The sequence below is a fragment of the Talpa occidentalis genome, unplaced genomic scaffold, assembly GCF_014898055.3.
Source record: "Talpa occidentalis isolate TD23 unplaced genomic scaffold, MPIMG_talOcc4v2.1 talOcc4.9, whole genome shotgun sequence".
Lineage (NCBI taxonomy): Eukaryota > Metazoa > Chordata > Mammalia > Eulipotyphla > Talpidae > Talpa > Talpa occidentalis.
Window position 1 is genome coordinate 24,505,129 of NW_023605305.1, and position 19,362 is coordinate 24,524,490.

General features: G+C 37.0%; 1 protein-coding gene across 2 annotated transcripts in view; it reads left to right on the forward strand.

The window, feature by feature from the left end:
• RLF (RLF zinc finger) overlaps positions 1-19,362 on the forward strand; it is a 66,620-nt gene that overhangs the window by 26,352 nt on the left and 20,906 nt on the right. Inside the window, exons 2-5 of one of the 2 annotated variants that reach the window (XM_037501193.2) lie at positions 3,129-3,283; positions 4,744-4,825; positions 7,518-7,650; positions 13,236-13,438. In XM_037501193.2, coding sequence (XP_037357090.1) covers positions 3,129-3,283; positions 4,744-4,825; positions 7,518-7,650; positions 13,236-13,438 — 573 coding nt within the window. Of the gene's footprint in view, positions 1-3,128; positions 3,284-4,743; positions 4,826-7,517; positions 7,651-12,430; positions 12,562-13,235; positions 13,439-19,362 lie in introns of those variants that run through there. The other variant, XM_037501194.2, reaches the window with a different exon arrangement.

Here is a 19,362-nt window from a genome sequence, read left to right on the forward strand (position 1 = left end):
TAATCTTTTCCAGAGTTAACTACTTCTGTTTGTAGATATTAAATGTATAAGAAATCCACTTCAAATGCTGGCAATGTTAAGAACATAGTCTTTCCCTTTCCTTCAACTCAGAATTAAGACTTTTGAGTCTTTTTTATGTTCCAGTCCCAGAAGTAGTATTCTAAGTTATCTGAAGACAGTCTTATACTTTGTTGTAGTGGTCTGTAGCTCTAGTAACACAATTACCAAACAGATTTAAATAGGTCTAAAACTAAGAAGTCTTCTCTCAGTATTTAAACTCATTTGAGAGAAGACTTCTTAGTTTTAGACATATTTAAATCTGTTTGGTAATTGTGTTACTATTTGTGTGCTATTTTATTAAATACTCATTTGAGAGAAGACTTCTTAGTTTTAGACCTATTTAAATCTGTTTGGTAATTGTGTTACTAGAGCCACAGACCACTACTACAAAGTATAAGACACTACTACAAAGTATAAGTTTAAATGAGTATTTAAACTCACCTACAAGGCATGTTTTCCTTAAAAACAATGCCTCCACTCCAAATAAATGAAGGTCAAAATAAATGAAGAGCTCAAATAACATTAGCCCCACTTGTTTGTCCTGGTGTTGTGTGGATGAAAAGCAGCAGCCAGTTACGATGACTGGAGATAGATCCAAAGTAATTGTCATATTTGTTAAAATTTTTCCATCCTAAGGAAAACGCACATATGAGGGGGTCATATCATCCACATGGTAGTCCAAATTAGCAAGGATGTGTTTGATTTGTTTTACAGCTCCTGTCATAAAAGGTTTTACTCTTTCTAGTTTGTGTTCTTCAAGTTGGCCCTTGATTTTATGTAACCTTTGATGTACTTCTTGTAGACTTAACTTTGTGTAGCTTGTTTCTTGCAAGTTCGGCAGTATCAACACCAATTACTGTACTTTTGGAATTTTTGCACTCAGGACCTTGAGTCCATTTCCACCAATGAGCGAGTCATTCGTGTTACCTTCTGTCGTACTGACCTCTTCCCCTGAGGCGTACAACCTGGTCAAGATCTTCTGGATCATGATGGTGGCCAGAGGGAGACAAAGACAGTGCTGTCTTAGCAGGAGCCCAGAGCTCCGAGCCATACTGGGGGGAGTGTGGGGAAAAGTTGTTAAAAGTGATATGTGAGGGGCCTCCCTGGTGGCGCAAGGGGTTAAGCACTGCACTATGAAGCAATCCGCAGCCTCTGCAGCAAGAGTTCCATCCCAGGCCCACCGGGGAGCAACCCACATGGCGCAGCAGACCTCTCCTGATTCACCCGCTGCTCCGCTCAGCAGTGTACATCCGTCAAATCTGCCTGTTCTGTTCCCCATTCTGTCTCTGGTGAGTCATCTCACCCTGCGCATCTCTGGCCTGTACCCCCAGCCTTTGTATGCATAAATAAATAAATACATCTTTTTTTAAAAAAAGTGATTATGTGAAATCTCATTTATGAAACAGATAAGCAGAAAAGCACATTTCTGCATTCCTTCTTATTTAGCTGGGAAGAGGTTAGGGTCCGTTTTATGATCCTCTGTTATTCAGTTTTTGCTATTTTATTAAAGTTTGGAATTTAATTAAATGGGGACATACGCCTTACTTCTCTAAGGTGACTGTGATAGAGCAGCAAGATAACTTAATTGAAGGATATACTGCAATGGCTTAACTGTCTTGATCTTTCAGATATGTATGCAAAGATCAGATAATCTAATGTGTTAGTTAAGAGTGCTTACTGTGTGTGATAACATGTCTTATTGTATATTTCCTTGTGAGTTTATTTATTATTTGTGAGTTTATTTTTAAGTTAAGACCGTTCTTAATTATTATACAGGTACTGATAGTATAGAATGCAAAGTTGCAGAAAATCCAGTAGAATCCTGAAGTACCAACAGCTATTTGTTACTCTTTCGGTGAAAAAATCAAAGACAAAAGAATCTTTGAAGAGTTTATTCTGGGGACAATGAATTCAAATTAGATGTAATTCACTCATGATAAACCTTCCCACTAGGAACTCCCTAATCCAGTGAGAAAGTGTATCCTAGGGGAAGAAAGCGTGTATCCTGCCTATGCATAACTCAGTTAGATTGATCAGTTAAGCATGAGCAAAGCCTAATTAATTGTTAGAAGAAAGAAATATAGTAAAGAGTGCAACTCTGGAATCTAGAGTCCCATAAGCAATAGTTTTTCAGCACTGTTCAGAGAGAATACAATCCAGCTTTTTATTGTAATTTAAATAGATTCTAAATATTGAACATGTTATTTGTCCAGCTTTATTTTGGCTCCATTTTCCTTTGTTTTAAATTTCCTGCTCATTCAGATAACCTCTTAGATACCCCGGTGTGGAGGTGGGGCACCCTGGATAATAGATAACATGACTATCTCCTATTGCAAACAAATATTGACACTTGGCCTATATGTTATTTTTTAAAATACACTTATTAAAAATAAAAATATATCCATCATTTCTAGTTTGGTTCGTATAAACTTCATCACTTCTTTGTGTGCAGAAAAATAACTGGATTTTATGGAGCTGTGGGCCACACTCAAGAATAATTCTCTTTTTGTAGAGGGCAGAGATCATAGTCTTAACTCTCGTATACCCAGTGTTTGGTACTTGGTTGGGGCTTAGTTTAATGTTGTATTAATGAAACTCATTATTGAGTGTAAGAGATAGTATCTCCAGACTTTCGGTAGGAACAACTATAGGCATTTGTAGCCCTACTCCTAGATTTTTGCACCTGTCAAAAGAGCATTCTACCTTTAACACAACAGAAATAGTTCATTAAGTGTTGAAAATGCAGTTCTCTAAACAAACTAGAGCCTAGCATAAGGTAGATCATCAGGTGAAAGGGTACAAAGTCAAGGTGAAGAATAGATTTGGATTTTAAGTGGTGAACTTGATGTAATATAAACAGAAGTTGATTCTCAGTGATGAAAACCTGAAACCTTCAAATGTTATAATACAGTGTTACTTCAGTTAACAAAACTAGAATCTAAAAAGGGATATAAAACATCTTTTAGGGAAAAAAAGGGGGGGTGGTTCATTGAGAACAAAGCCAGTTTCGTTGTTTTTGTTATTAGTAGTAATTATTAAATAATGAGCACTTTATTTTTACTTTATAGACCTTACTGCAGTATGCCAGCAATAAGAACGCATCAGAACATATTGTGTATCTTCTGGAGGTATATCGACTTGCCATCCAAAGTTTTGCCAGTGCACGTCCATACTTAACTACTGAATGTGAAGATGTCCTCTTGGTGCTTGGCAGATTAGTACTGTAAGTTTAAGAACTTAAATCACCCTCAAGATTGAATACTTTTGGTTGTAATGTTTGCCTGACTTTTCTTTACAATAGTATCATGTTTTTCAAAGCACCATTTCAGTCAGACTTTTGAAATTTCCTTTGTTCTGAGACTTTTATACTCAGGTTCCCAGGAGATAAAGTACAAGTGAAGCTCCAGTCAAGCAACATAATATTTAATTGCCTCTAGCATTTCTTTTGCCACTTAGAATTCAAGAATGATTTATTTTCTTTTGTCCTCAGATATAGGTCAATTCAAAAGACAAGTATCTGGAAACTTTGGATAGTCTTTGAGGAACACATCATATTTGGAGGGAAACACTGTGAAATTCTGCAATTTAATTATATTACTTGAACTACAAATAATGTTACTAGCAGAAAATATCAGACTACAGTATAAGATTACCACCCTACGAGTCCATGATGATTTCATAGTTATTTTAATATTTGATGTAATATAAACAAAAGTTGATTCTCAGTGATGAAAACCTGAAACCTTCAAATGTTGTAATACAGTGTTACTTTTATAGGCCCTAGTGGCCTATAAAATTATACCTTTAATGTAGCTTTTAACTGCAAGTTGAAAAAATACCACAGCTATTCAGTTTTTAGTTGAGAAACTAATTTGGCTCAGCTAACAGATTGTTTGGAGGGATAACTTAGTATGGTTAGCCCACTTTATATTTCTCTGACCTCTCCTATTTTCCAAAGCCCAAAAACTTTAATACCCTATCTTTATGAAACACAAATATTCCTGGCTTCATAATCCCATTATTATTCTTACCAAGTCCCACTTTCTGTTATTTCCTATGCCAGTCCCTAAAGGGTGAAGTAATATTCTGTAAAATTTTAGAGAGGTGTTGGTTGATTGATATTTTGAGTTGATCTTTATTCAGGTTGTTTTCTTTTTCACTTCTTATTTCTTTTGACTAGTGGTTAGGATTAAAGAAGAATTTTTTTTTCTTGCTTGATTTGCTAAAGATAAATGTCCTTGCCAATCTTTCTGCTACTTCTGCAACTGAGAAGAACCTGTAGAGTGAGAAGAACCTGTATAGATGAACATTTCATATCACTTTTCATGCCGAATTTACAATAGCATGAGCTCCTATCTTTGTCTTATTAAATCAGAAAGTTTCCTATATGGGTACCGCCACATACCCTAATAAACTAAATAAAATGCTTGGAATGTGATTTCTAAAAGGTATATATTCTCACCATATGTATTAAAGCAGCAATGTCAACTTAAAGCTTAATGCTTTTTCTTTTTTCTCTTTTTTAACATTGAATAGCCAATATAACAAAGTTAAAGAAAAAATTGATGAGTAAAAAAGCAAATGTAAATGCTCTAAGCAAACAAATGTAAAATGTGTGTTCATACTATACTTGATTATGACTGTAGCCATCTTTGTTTATTAACTTAGCTATTTGTATTGTAGGAGTTGTTTTGAATTACTTCTTTCAGTGTCTGAAAATGAACTGCCATGTGAAGTCTGGGTACTCTTCCTTCAGTCCCTACAGGTAAGTTGATTTTGGCTCAAAAAAGGTCATATATTGGTGTTAAGTTCATGGATTGAAAAGATGGAGGGGGCATGTTGAAAATTTCTTTCCTTCATTTGGTTTTGTTAGCCTTTATATATCTTTTTTTTTTTTTAAGATTGATTGATTGATTGATTGATTTATACAAGCACTGGGTACAGTCAGAAGCGCGGGAGGGTGAGAGAATTCACCAGAGTCAGAGTGGGGAGCAGAGCAGGCAGAAGGGCCGAAGTACACTGCTGAGGGGAGCAGCGGGCGGCAGGAGAGGTCTGCGCGCCATATGGGACCCTCCTCCAGTGGCCAGGGAGCAGCCGGGGATCGAACCAGTGCTGCAGAGGCTGCAGGCAGCTTCTCAACCCAGCGCTCAACCGCTGCGCTACTGGGGAGGCCCCCTTTATATATCTTAAGTCAACAAATTTTCAGTATACAAAAACAAAGTTTTATACAGAAAAACTTTTTAAATATGTAAATGCCTATAAGTAGTATTTGTCATAGTATACTAGTATCTAATAATTTTCCCCTAATGCCTTAGGGATTATGTTCCTGAGAACATTATATAAACATTGTAAGTCTCTTTTACAACCAAAGTAATCATCACTTTTACTTGAGAGCTACTTTGGATTTCACATTGGTTTTTATTAATCAGCTTTCTTAGTAGGTGAGCAGATCAGAAAGCAGCAAGTTAGGAAGTTCGAATTGGTAACAACAGAAGGCAAATTTGCCTATTACTGCTAGAGACGGAAAAACTTTGGAAAAATAGACAATAGCTATCATTCATTTATTATTACTATGTGCCAAACACTGCTCTATATTACTTTTTATATGTTTTGTGTCTTTTAATCAAATTACAGTCCTTATACAACAGGGATCATTTAATTTCTGTTTACAAATGAGACAGACACAGTACCTTCTTTATGTTTAATACTTTTTGAGGACACAAACCCTGTGGTAGCTTGGACCTGTTTCACATAGGCTCAAGGAATGATTTGCATACCTCAATTTCTGGAAATTAATAGATATATCTCAATATCTAAAAATTTCTTTATCATGCCTCAATATCTAGAATTTAATAGACATGTTTTTATTTGGAAATTTCCTTATTCTGGGATATCTAATCCCAAATGAAATGATAATCATGTTCATGTTTCTGTTTTGGGGAAGAAGAAAATCCTTTGTAATGTTCTTGGCCTATTTTAATACTTATCCTGAAGTCCTAATTCTTCACTTTTCCTTACAGGTTTTAAAATCATCCATCATACATAGCACACTGATTTTGTTCATCTCTGTTTTGAGAACTACCAATAGTTTTGGCGTATGGCATTTGAGAAGGACAAATTAGGGATGCTACTATAGTTATTATTCTGTGTTAGAGAATACTCTCTAATTTCTCTGTTCTTTTCTTAGATTGTATACCTTTTTCCCGACCTGCTTAAATTTTCTGGTATTTATCAGATATTTAAGATATATGTGAATATCTGTTCAGTAAAATAAATGTAGTAGAGGTACAGATACAAGACATGAGCCTATTGAAATCTAAGGTAAACCCTGAAGTTTATTTTAGTGCAAATGGGCAAGGCAGCAAATTCTATTAAGGATACTTATGTTAAGAGAACAGTTTTAGCAGAGCAGATCACAGAGAAAACAATCTTAATTACTACACTGTGTAACCCTTCCAGACTTTCCTGCTATGGTTATAAAAATACAATTTGAAATGGATTTTTAAACAAAAATGAAGTCCTTTTTTTTGCAACTTGCTTAACTTTTATCTATGGACATATGTCTGGGATTACATGTGTAGATCACCATATTTGATAGCTACCTAACATTGTGTTATGTGGTCACACCATAAATTGTTATGTCTGAGCATGATAGTTTCACTTTAAAAAAGAAACAAATCTAAGTTTTAAAAATATTTTAAGGGCCTCCCTGGTGGTGCAGAGGATTAAGATGCAGCACTATGAAGCAAGGTGCAGCAGACCTCGCCTGTCTTGCCTGCTGCTCCCCTCAGCAGTGTATTCCAGTTAATCTGCCTGTTCTCCTCCCCACTCTGTCTCTGGTGAATCCTCTCACCCGCCCAGACCTCTGGTCTGTACCCTGCTTCTTTTATGCATAAATAAATAAATCTTTAAAAAAAAAAAAAAAAAGGAACAAACGATCGGCAATTACATATTTTTTCCTGAGGAGATGAAATGACAGCTAATAATCTAGACTTTCTATAATATTTTATACAGAACTGTCTCCCATTTGAAAAGTCATTTGATGTAAGAATTTAAATAACTAAAGTATATTATAATTGGTGTCATTAATTTTTTTTTTAGAAGCAACAGGATACCTGTGTATATGAATGCTGCAGAATACTTTAAGAGAAAACTGTACCAATGGTTTTAAAATAATTTAGTAATGCAAGGAAGGACATGAATTGAGTTTCACCTAAGGGGTGATTTAGATGAATGTTTTAAAAGTACCCTTTAACTTAATGAAAATATCTTAATTTCATAAGCACACAAAAAGCAGTAATTCACAAAACTTTGAGAATAGTTTTAGTTTTCCCTCATTTATTTTTAGGAAATCCACGATACAGGTCCTTTATAAACATTAAATACATTGAAAGAGCAAAATTCCATTTTATGTTGTTTATTAGCTTGTTTTATGAGCATGCTATTTTTTGTTGTAGGAGTCACATGATGCATTATTGGAATTTGGAAATAATAACCTACAAATATTGGTTCATGTTACCAAGGAAGGAGTGTGGAAAAATCCAATTCTTCTTAAAATTCTGTCTCAACAGCCAGTAGAAACAGAAGAAGGTAAGTCATAAAACTTTACTGACTATATTGAAGGGGAATATTGAGTTCTGAGAGAACTGAAACTGATGGGTTAAAGTTGTGTGAATCTCACCTGTGTATATATAGTTACTCTTGGAGGTTACCATTTTGTAGAGAAATGCAAAGAATACAAATTTTTGTTTTCAAAATTATTGGTTTGAGGGCCTCCCTGGTGGCATAAGGGTTAAGTCTCTGCTTTTACCGCTTTGGCCTGACTTCCATCCCCAGCCAGGAAGCTGACCCACATGGCACAGCAGACCTCACCTGTCTTGCCTGATGCTCTCCTCAACAGTGTATTTCAGTCAGTCTGCCTGTTCTGCTCCCCACTCTGTCTCTGGTGAATCCTCTCACACCCCGCACCTCTGGCCTAGTCCCAACTTCTTGTATCATAAAATAATAAAATAAAATTTTTTTAAAGATTGATTGATTGATTGATTGATTGATTGATTGATTTATACAAGCACTGGGTACAGTCAGAAGTGCGGGAGGGTGAGAGAATTCACCAGAGCCAGAGGGGAGAGCAGAGCAGGCAGACTGACGAGGTACACTGCTGAGGGGAGCAGCGGGCAGCAGGAGAGGTGTGCGCGCCATGTGGGACCCTTGCCTGGTGGCCGGGGATCGAACCGGCACTGCAGAGGCTGTGGGCAGCTTCGCAGCCCAGTGCTCAACCACTGCGCCACAAAGGGAGGCCCAATAAAATAAATCTTTGGAAAAAAAAAAGTGTTGAACTTCTGCTTGGCATGATCAGCAGAGAGATGAGTGGATCATCTCTCCCCAGATTCCAGCCAGGTACAGAAGGCTTTTCTGCTCCAGGCCATCTTAGAAGCCTACCATGGAAAGTGGGCATGGCAAGACCAAGCCAAGACTCCATCGATGGTTCCCAGCCTGAAGCCCAGCACCCATGAAATTGCTGCTGCTTCTAGTGGCGATAGCAACAACCCCCTGAACCCAGGCAGCCCACAGCCCCAGAGACCTCAGCTCCCAGCATCAGTGAAGACCCCAACACCACCATCATAATGGGGTGACTCCCAACTCAAGAGACATCCAGAGTTGCTATCTGTTGTCTGCCAGTTTTTCCAACTGAGTTCTACCCTACCTAGCATCCATTTGTCCCCTTTTCCATAATTTACAATATCTAAACATTGACTTTTCCACCCTTTTCTTGATGCTCAGAAGGGCCAAAACTTTTGCTTTCATTTTTCTCTGTTGCCTACTAAGGATTGAAGAAAAGGGTCCTCTTCCTTACTGTTCAGAGGTACCCTTTCTAAATCAGGCTTAGAAGGACCCATCTAACTCTTACCTCTTCCTGATTGTTTTTCTTTGCCATCCCAGTTTATTTGTTTTCCCCTAGCCACCCTACCTCTGAAGCCATTTATCAATTGCCATTTGCCACCTCAGCCACCAGTAAAAACAAACAGGCTGGGGCTCGAGCTCATGCTGCAGAGGCTGCGGATTGCTCCCTGGCTAGGGATCGAGCTCATGCTGCAGAGGCTGCGGGTGGCTTTATAGTGCGGTGCTTAACCCCTTGTGCCACCAGGGAGGCCCCAAAAAATGATTTTTTAAATGCATGGCTGATTTGTGTTAAAATGTGCTAGAGCAGTGGTTTAACTGTGGTTGTAATATACTGAGTAAAATAGTTTACCTCAGAGATAATAGCTACAATTTGTAGATTTAATAGTACTTGTTATGTGGTAGGCATGGAATTAATGCTTTCCATATCTCAGTTAATCCAGGTTAAAACAAGTGAGAAGTTACGTATACCCAAGGCCATATAGTTAAAATTGGGGAGGCAGAATTTGAACCTATGTAAGAAGAGACTAAACATTCTTTTTTTTTTTTAATAACATTTAGTGTTCTTTTATTTATTTATTTATTTTTAAGGGATTATTTATTTATTTATACAAGCACTGGGTACAGTTAGAAGCACGGGAGGGTGAGAGAATTCACCGAGCCAGAGCTGGGAGCAGAGCAGGCAGAAGGACCAAAGTACACTGCTGAGGGGAGCAGCAGGCGGCAGGAGAAGTCTGCGCGCCATGTGGGACCCTCGCCCGGTGGCCGGGGAGCAGCCAGGGATCGAACCAGTGCTGCAGAGGCTGCGGGCAGCTTCGCAACCCAGAGCTCAACTGCTGCGCCACCGGGAAGTCCCAGAGACTAAACATTCTTAATTGAGGAGTAATAACCTTTCTGTTGCTGAAAACGTGGTTTTATTAAACATATCTACTGTATAAGGCATTATGTTCAATGGCTGTAGGGAATACAAAACTTAACAAGACATGGTATTTATTCACAAATTGCTGATAGTACAATAAGAAAACAAGACAATAGCAACGAGTATTGAGCACTTACTCTGTGTACTAAGTGTCTTATCTGCCTCAGTGGTATTTCATTTATGCTTCTTCCATCTCCATGTGGGACTATTACTAACCTTTTTTATGGATGAAGAATCTTGAGTTCCAGAGAGGTAATTAACTTGTCCAAGAGCCTCATAGCTAGTATGATTAAGCCTCAGATTGGTGATTCTGAAACACAGGAAATTAACCTTTGTATAGTGTACTTAAAGAGAAAAACCAAGTATGGCAAAAGAAAATGCTGTGGGAATTTAGAGGCAGTGGTGGGTTGTATAGATAACGTGATAATTTTCAGGTGTATTGCCTCCTGTGCGATTTGTAAAAATATTTACAGCCTTTCGGGGAGATAAACAGAATTTGGTATTAGGCAGAATGGGATGTAAGGGTGGGAGACACAGGGGGAACTAATATGAAGAATTAGATTGGGGAAAATTTTAAAAAGGTTTGCTAGGACATAATAAGTTGATTTCCAAGGAGCTGGCAAGGAAGGGGGCCAAAAGAAATTAATTTTGGTATGATTGAGAGAATAACATTACTGAAAATAGAAGAAATGGTGAACTATTTGAGTGGGAGATGTTAGTTCATTTGGTGGATCTTAGTAACTGTGAAACTGAAATGGAAAGGGTCAAGTAAAAATGATCTTTTTTTCCATCCATACTTTTTCGTCTTGACTGCATTTAAATCTCAATCTCAATTTCTTTCTCAGTCACACCTCCCCAACCTTCACCCCACAGTCCTGACCTTGTAGAAGTACCACAGGAAATGGGCACCTTCTACCTATTAATGGTGGGAGTATAAATTGCTAGAGATCGTTTTGGCAGTATGAACCATTATTACAGATAAACAAAACCTTTAATTAGCAGTTCCACTTCTGGGAATTTTTTCTGTTGGTATTGTCATGCATGTGTTGAATGTCCTTTGTACAGCGTTGTAAATTACAGCGTTACAGTGCATCTATGCAGTGGAATAAATATTTGGTTGTTAAAACTGTACAGTGATGGGCCTCCCCGGTGGCGCAGCGGTTGAGCGCTGGGTTGCGAAGCTGCCCGCGGCCTCTGTGGCGCCGGTTCGATCCCCAGCTGCTCCCCGGCCACCGGAGGAGGGTCCCACATGGTGCGCAGACCTCTCCTGCCGCCCGCTGCTCCCCTCAGCAGTGTACTTCGGTCCTTCTGCCTGCTCTGCTCCCCGCTCTGGCTCTGGTGAATTCTCTCACCCTCCCGTGCTTCTGACTGTACCCAGTGCATGTATAAACCAAACAAACAAATAATAAATAAATAAATAAGACATGCCTCTAGAAAATTAAAAAAAAAAAAAAAAAACTGTACAGTGATGGTAGAATGACCTGTCTGATAAAGCAAACAAAAAAAAGATTGCCCATAGATACACAGAAGGGTAAGTAGGAAATTTAAAAAGTTACTGTTTTCTTGGAGAAGGAGACTGGAGTTAGGGTAAAAGGGAGACAACTTTTAATTATATACATTTTTTGTGCCTTTTTAATTTTATGACATGTGCATATATGATATTAACCTATTTTTAAAAAGATATGTGTAGTTAAGATTGGGTCAGTGATTTATTCTCTCCATCCCTTACCCCCCACAATTCATCTTTAATATTAATGATTTCTACTCCATTTGCAGCATGAGTATCACCTGTTAGTCTTGTTAAAAAAGCAGAATCTCAGGTCCCATCCCAGACCTACTGAATTAGAGTCTGTTTTAATAAGATTCCCCAGTGATTTAGGAGACATTTTTGAGAAAAATTATTTTAGATGAATCATCTGAAATAGTTTGTTCATTACCATTTGTCTTGACATGCTGTATTCCCACCTCTAGTCTTTAAATAATAATTGTAATGATGCCACACAGTTGTTACTATCTACTTTTTTTTTTTTTTAAGATTTATTTATGCAAGAGCTGGGGTACAGGCCAGAGGTGCGGGAGGGTGACAGAATTCACTGTTCTGCCTGGGAGCAGAACAGGCAGACAGACTGAAAGCACTGCTGAGGGGAGCAGTGGGTGCGAGACAGGAGAGGCCGGGAATCGAGCCCGCACTGCAGAGGCTGCGGACAGCTTCACAGCACTGTGCTCAACCCGCTGTGCCACCAGGGAGGCCCTCTATATACTTTTAACTCATGGACTTATCCAGGGCAGTATCAAATCAGTGCTCAGGTGCTTGATATTCAGCATTTTCCAAAGTGTGTACTGAACCAACAACGTAATGGTTTTCATTGTACTAATAATATGTGCAAAAGGGTTCTCTGGTCAAATCAGCTTGGGAAACATTGGGTTAAAAAAAAAATGAACAGTTTTCTTTATTGCAGGACTGTTCAGAGATTTGACCAAGGAATCCTTTTTTTTTCTAGGACTATCTCTCAGGTCTTTTGGTCGGTGGAACACACTTTGAGAAATGCCTGGTTTAGAGGAAAGAGCACCACTGGCTTTGGAATCCTTGGCAAGTTACTGAATTTCTCTGAATATCGATTTTCTTAACCTTAAACTGGGAATATAATACTTGCCTTGGTGGTGGTGTGAAGAATAAATGAGAGGTATATAAAAACAGTTTAAAGCTTGCTACCTCAGAAGTATCAAGTGGTACCATTCAAATGGTAGTTGTTAATATTACATCTTTTTTCTTGCAATTACACTTATAGTTCATTTCTCTATTCCTTCATATCCTTATTAGGAAATGAGGGAGAAGGTCAATTAATTTTGAAATATTTATTTTTGCATAGAAGAACTAGGGTGTAGGCCAGAGGTGCTGGGGGTGAGAAGATTCACCAGGGGCAGAGTGGGGAGCAGAACAGGCAGATCCACTAAAGTACACTGCTAAGGGGAGCTGCAGGCAAGACAGGAGAGGTCTGCTGCACCATATGTGGGTTAGTTCCCTAGCCGGGGATCGATCTCAGGCCTTAGTGGTGATAGCACTGAGGCTTAACCCCTAGGCCACAAGAGAGTCCCCTCAAATAATTAATTTTGATGAAATGTTAGTAACTTTATTAAAAGGCTTTGTGTTCAAAATTAAGCAAAAGTATAAGAATAATTAACAAAATTTATTTTACTCTCTGCTCTAGTAGATGAATATTGAGACCAGCTTAAGCTTCCTAGTTATATTCAGGTCTTGTTATTCACCAAAACAACAGAAAGTATCAAATTTTCATTTTAATAATCTTGACATTTTATATGATATGTTGTCAAATTTATTTTTCCTTTTATTTTCTAGTCAATAAATTGATTGCACAAGAAGGACCTTCCTTTCTGCAAATGCGGATAAAACATTTGTTGAAATCTAACTGCATTCCCCAGGCTACTGCCTTATCAAAACTATGTGCAGAATCTAAAGAAATTTCAAATGTGTCATCTTTTCAGCAAGCCTATATTACATGCTTATGTTCCATTCTCCCTAATGAAGATGCTATTAAGGAGGTAAGTAAAGCAAGTAACTGCTACTATCATTCACACTTACTATGAATATAATAGATATTGATAAATGTTGCATGGCAGAATTAAAATTAAGACTTTTTAGTTTCTTGAAAGTGCTATCTTAATTGTATATTTAACTGTTTAGCAAATTGAATGTGATGTCTTATAGGTTGATTTGAAAGGAGATAATTTATGTGTCTGGGTGACAATTTGCTTTGAAATCTTTAAATGTGAAGTGTTTTAATTTTTCCAAAAGTCCTGATTTCTCTATTTGTGAAATGCAGAAATTATTAATACTGGCATCAAGTGATTAAATAAAGAGAATGGCACTTAATATAGCTTAAGTTACTTTTATATTTAGTTCTGTAGGCAGAGAAGTATAGGACTTTAGAATCCATGAATACATTTCAAACAGTGATTAAGTGTTCAGACTTGATACCATGGAAATAATAAAGTGAATGAGTGATTTTAAAAACTTTTGTCAGATTGTGGTTTGATTCTCCATAATAGGGGTTAAAACTGTGGCCTGTGTGTCCGATCTACCAAACCACCTGTTTTTGCAAATAAACTTTTACCGGAACACAGTCATAGCCATTTATTTATTGCTTTTGCTCCACAATGGCAGAGTTGAGACCATCTGACCCTTTACAAAAAATGTTTGTTGACCCTTGTTTTACAAGCATCAGTTTTTTAGTGTATTACAACCATTAAATATAATTTAATCTAATCCTCCATGTTTTTATGAGTGATGAAACCAAGACCAAGATGGCATTGTTTTCCAAGGCCACCTGCATTAAGCTAATTATGGAGTCGAGGCAAGAATGCAGATTACTGGCCAGCCTCTCTATATTGTACCACTTATTGTCACTTGGTAAATATGGATGAGCTGTGTTTTAACTGAAAGTATCTTAATGGGATATCATCTCATTTATAATTATACAATTATGTGTCATTTAAAACATTTTTATTGATTAGTTAAATATGTCAATGCAAAAATTAGCACACATCATAAAATTATTATTTTTTAATGATTTATTTATCATGCATACAAGAACCGGGGTATAGGCCAGATGTGCGGGAGGGTGAGAGGATTCCCCAGGGAGACAGAGCGGAGACCAGAACAGGCAGACTGACTGAAATACACTGCTGAGGGGAGCAGCAGGCGAGACAGGAGAGGTCTGTTGTGCCATGTGGGTATCTTGCTGGCCGTCCAGGGTCGAACCCACGCTGCAGAGGCTGTGAACAGCTTCATAGCGCTGCGCTCAACCGCCTGAGCCACCAGGGGAGGCCCGTCATAAAATTATTTTAAAAGGAACACTGGTACATCATTAGTTTCTGATCCAGTAATGTTTTCTTTTGAAAGTGACAACATAATTTTAAACAGAATCTTTAAAATTTGCTTTGGGAAAGTTCTAATGAATCACTAGCGTTCATTAATTGGAGTTTAAAATCAGCATATGTTCTAAAGTAACAGAATTATGCACATACTATTTGCCATTTGCTTCATCTGATTCAGGAGCAGAGTCAAATTAGCTTGAGCAACAGCTGGGAATTAAAGTACTTGTATGTTGACACCTGTGGGTATCCTAGTAAATAAAGGGTTTGTGTAATGGGAAACCTCTACTGGGGAAGATTTAGCCAGACACATACAATTAAGATTAATTGACAGGGTCAACTCTAGCCAAAATTCAGAACCTGGAACTCAGAACCCCATAGAATGCTGGAGTTCTGTGTTAAATATGAGAGAGAATTGAGTTAGATAGAATTGAGTTAGAATTGAGATGATAATGTCATTAATTTTACATATGGAAGTATTTTAATGACAGTTACAGACATTGCCATGGCCAAGTAGTATCCCAAGTAGATGTTTCCTATTTTCATTGTTAAAAGGAAATCTTTGCAAAGATCAGGTTTTCCACATATAATATGAAAAGTAATAATGTTCAAACATAAATTACTTATATTATTTTGAAGGATCAAGAAATGTTCACAGTTAAGGTAGGGGCTCTTTAAATTTTGATCCCTAAGTGAACTACATCTTCATTGTCCAATGTTGTTAATAGACGTGGTAAAAGTCTTGTTTCTTCTTTTGATAAGGGAAGGAAAAGATAAACAGTACCTAATTTACTCACAGTCTAATACTGTTGGGAATTGACAATCACTAGGTGTAAATGATAAACAGAGCAAGTACATTTAAACAGGACCCAGTGGGACTTCAGTTTGGAAGAGAAGAAAAAGTAAACAAGAGCATAGAAATTCCAGGTGTTGCTTTAATAAGACTCAAGAATTAAGGATCCTGAACAAGGAATAATTACAAAGTATATAAATTAATTTAAAATTGAAGTCTTAATTTTACTTTATTCTTATCACTATATGGGGAATGTGATGTACACTCAAAAAATGCTCAAGATATAAAGACTGAAGAAATTGAGGGTTTGCATCTTAACTATTCTTCCTCCTTAATACAGTTCTATTAAATAGCTTTGAAGAAATAGCGTCCCAAGACTTAGTATGTATCTAGTTCTCACTCTGGGCTTACTATGGGTTATGTGTGGACATTTTGGTTAATGTTATGATTATACCGCTGAGGTTGTTATGAAAAGTTAGCCACACGTGTTGTGCTTAAGAATTTAGTAGGATATTTTAGGCTTTTTTCAGATACATTCAGTTAATGCAAGCATTAACAAGTGACAAAAGAAAAAATAAATAGAACTTTGTCCAACTTTGTCATTCAAAGGCCAACATCCAGAAATTAAAATTTGATCCACACAGAAGAAAATATTGCAGACCATACACCTGATAAAGGACTAGGCTCTAGAATATACAATAGGTGCGGGCATGATGTTTCATTCAACATCATTTAGTTATAATGTTGATGAGGAAAATAATAGTCCTGACCAGTGTTAAATGATGTTCATTAGAGGACCTGGTTCATTGAGGACCTAGTTTTGTTACATGTCATTTAAATTAAAGTCTGTTTCCAACAATCAGTTGACAACATTGAGGGTTTACTGTAGTTGGAATCTTGCAGTATGTAGCATTTTAAGACTGGCTTCTTTCACTTTGTATTATGTGTTTAAGGTTCCTATATGTCTTTCCATGACCTGATTGCTTACTTGCTTGCTTTTACTATTTTTTTGTTGTTGTTGTTATTACCATTGCTGTCTATTAAAAAATCTTTTTTTAACCTAGCAAAGTTCATGATTAGATTTTACTCTGTGTTGTACTTTCTGTGCATTAAAGTCTAATATGTACTGTTGTCTGAAGTTCTTGATAGTCTAATCCTGCTGCTTATTGTATTTATTATTACATTTTCTTGAGTGACTTGATTATTTGTGTTTTTTATACTTCGTAATTCTGAGTGTAGGTTTGGTAGAGTAAGTGGGGGAGAGTAAAGAGTGCTTTATGTCTGAATTCTAGTAGACATTAGCATATGTCTCTATAAATCAGTTTTACATTTTACTTCTGCCAGGTGATTTAGAAATTTTGCTAGTCAAAATCTTCTTTTTATTTCATTTTTCTCAGTTTGGGGTTTTTAGGAATCAGAATGGTGTTATGTTAAACTCCAGTTTGAATGAGCACAGATTATAAAATCTCAAAAATACCTTTATCCCACCAAAACACAGCTTGAAATTGACAAAATTTTCCTGTTGTACCTCTGGCTTTAACTCCCTCCACCCCTTTTTAAAATTTACCTTTTCTGACTTTCTAGTCCTTAAAGGATTCCAATTGTATGTGCAGTGTGTGCTAACTTCTTGTCCCTGATCATATCCAAGCTTTATCATTTCCTATCCACAATTATAAAACCCAACCCTCTTAGTTGATGAAATTATCAGTGATCCAGCAAGTTAGGGCAGTTGTCCAGTCCCAAACATTTTCCACTCATTGTGATTTCTATTAGTTCTTGAGTGTTTAACATTCATTTATAAAAGATATTTTATATGTTTTACCAAGGATTTCTCAGTGCTTTCCCTCAGGAGAATTTTCAGGTATGACTCTTGTCAAGTTTAACTCCTTTATTTGTATTCCTTATTTAACATCAGGGCTGGTAGAAAGATACATAACCATTACATAAATACATAAATAATTTATAAGGTGAGGTGGTATATCTTTGTCAACTGAGTTCCAGCACTAGCTATTTCATACCTTTATCCTAAGTTTTAATACTGGTAAATCCAAATGCCATTGATAGTGTTTGTGTATGATTTATATTTCAATATTATTTAGCATATCAGACTTTTGTTAAAAAGTACATTTTGATAAGGGAAGATGTGAAGAAACTTTAGTATTTGAAAGATGCTTACCATGTGAACATTGTGTGGAAGGAATGATCCTGAATGGTCTTTCAAATGCTTCTCATTTCTTGGTAGGTTCTGCTTACAGTTCATTCATTTCAAGTCAGTAAATGTTTAGTGATTACCCTTAGGGGAAAAAATCAACATATTCCTTATCTTAAAAAAAGCACACCATTGGGGAAAATCAAGGTGTACAGTTTCCTTCCTTATTCAGTCATAATGTGTTGTCAACTTTACTGTTAAAATATGTCAATATAGTATTATGGTCCTCAAATAACATTCTAATGTTGATAAGAAAAAAAAATCAGTTCCCTTCTGAGGTCACTGTCTACTCTGTAGAGTCTGCACATTTTCCCTGTGTTTGCATGGATTTTCTCTGGGTAGCCCTGCTTCTTCCCATATCCCAAAGAAGTGCATGTTAGTTAAGTTCACTGTCCTATTTCAGTTGTCCCAGTGTGTGTGTGTTTGGGGGTGGTGGGGGGGGGCGGAGACAGCGAGAGTGCATGCGAGCACTAGCTCTGCAGTGTAATGGTCTGTCCAGGGTTGGTTCCCACTTTGTGCTCTGAGTTGCTAGAACAAGCTTCAGTCACCCTTGACCCTGAACTGGAATAAGTTAGAAGTGTTTTGGGTCTTTATATATAAATTTGATGGTGTTTTTGTGAGCAGAAAGATGCCACTGGCCTATAATAAGCCAGTTAGCCTATAATATGCTATTTTTGTTATATGTGATTTCATTTAAAATCAGATTTACCAAGAACCTCTCTATGATGCTACATGAGCACTTAAAGTTGGCCTGATAATGAAATTTCTGACTGAGAGCCCTAAATGTATGTTTTCTTACATACATTTTTATTATCCACTAACTTGACTGTTTTACTTCCAGGGTTTCTATTGTAAAAGTAGGACTAGTTTATGGTTACAGTTTTTGTACAGCCTTGTCATTCAAGAACTCATTTGCCTGACATGCACTTACTTGAACTAATAAAACACTTTGTTTAACCAAGTAATAAAAAAAATTCTACAAATGAAGGAACTGAAGCCAGGGTTTCTTCAAAGTCTATTATTTGCCCAGCCTTTCATTCACTGAGTGCAGCTACTTGGTAAATAGTATTCTTTACAGTCATATCAATAACCTTTCCCTTCTTCATAGATCATGATTCTTCTGACATTTGTTATTTTACTCATTTTGGCATCTTTTGGGGGGTTAGCCCCACCCCACCCTTACACATCTTGACCCCGATTTCCATCCTCCCAGAACCATTTTCCTTAAAACTTTCTGTGCTTACTCCAGTTCATGTTATTGTTCCTGTCTTCAATCTGCCCCACTTACTTATCCTGACCATTTCATGTTCACTAAATTATTTATCTTATAGTTATGTTATTCCAACAAATATTTATAATGTTCCCTCATGTGCCTGACACTTGTAGACACTGAAGTTACAGTAGTGAATGGAACAAACTTTTACCCTAATGGGACATATTTTTGAGTGGGTTGGCTGGGTCTATTTATTTACTTTTATTTCTTTATCAAGCTTCCTTTTCCACTGTATACAAGAAAATACAGATCTGGGGCAAATACTGGATTCTCTGCAACTAACAGCAATGTTAACATCTTGCTTATTTGTCATGGAA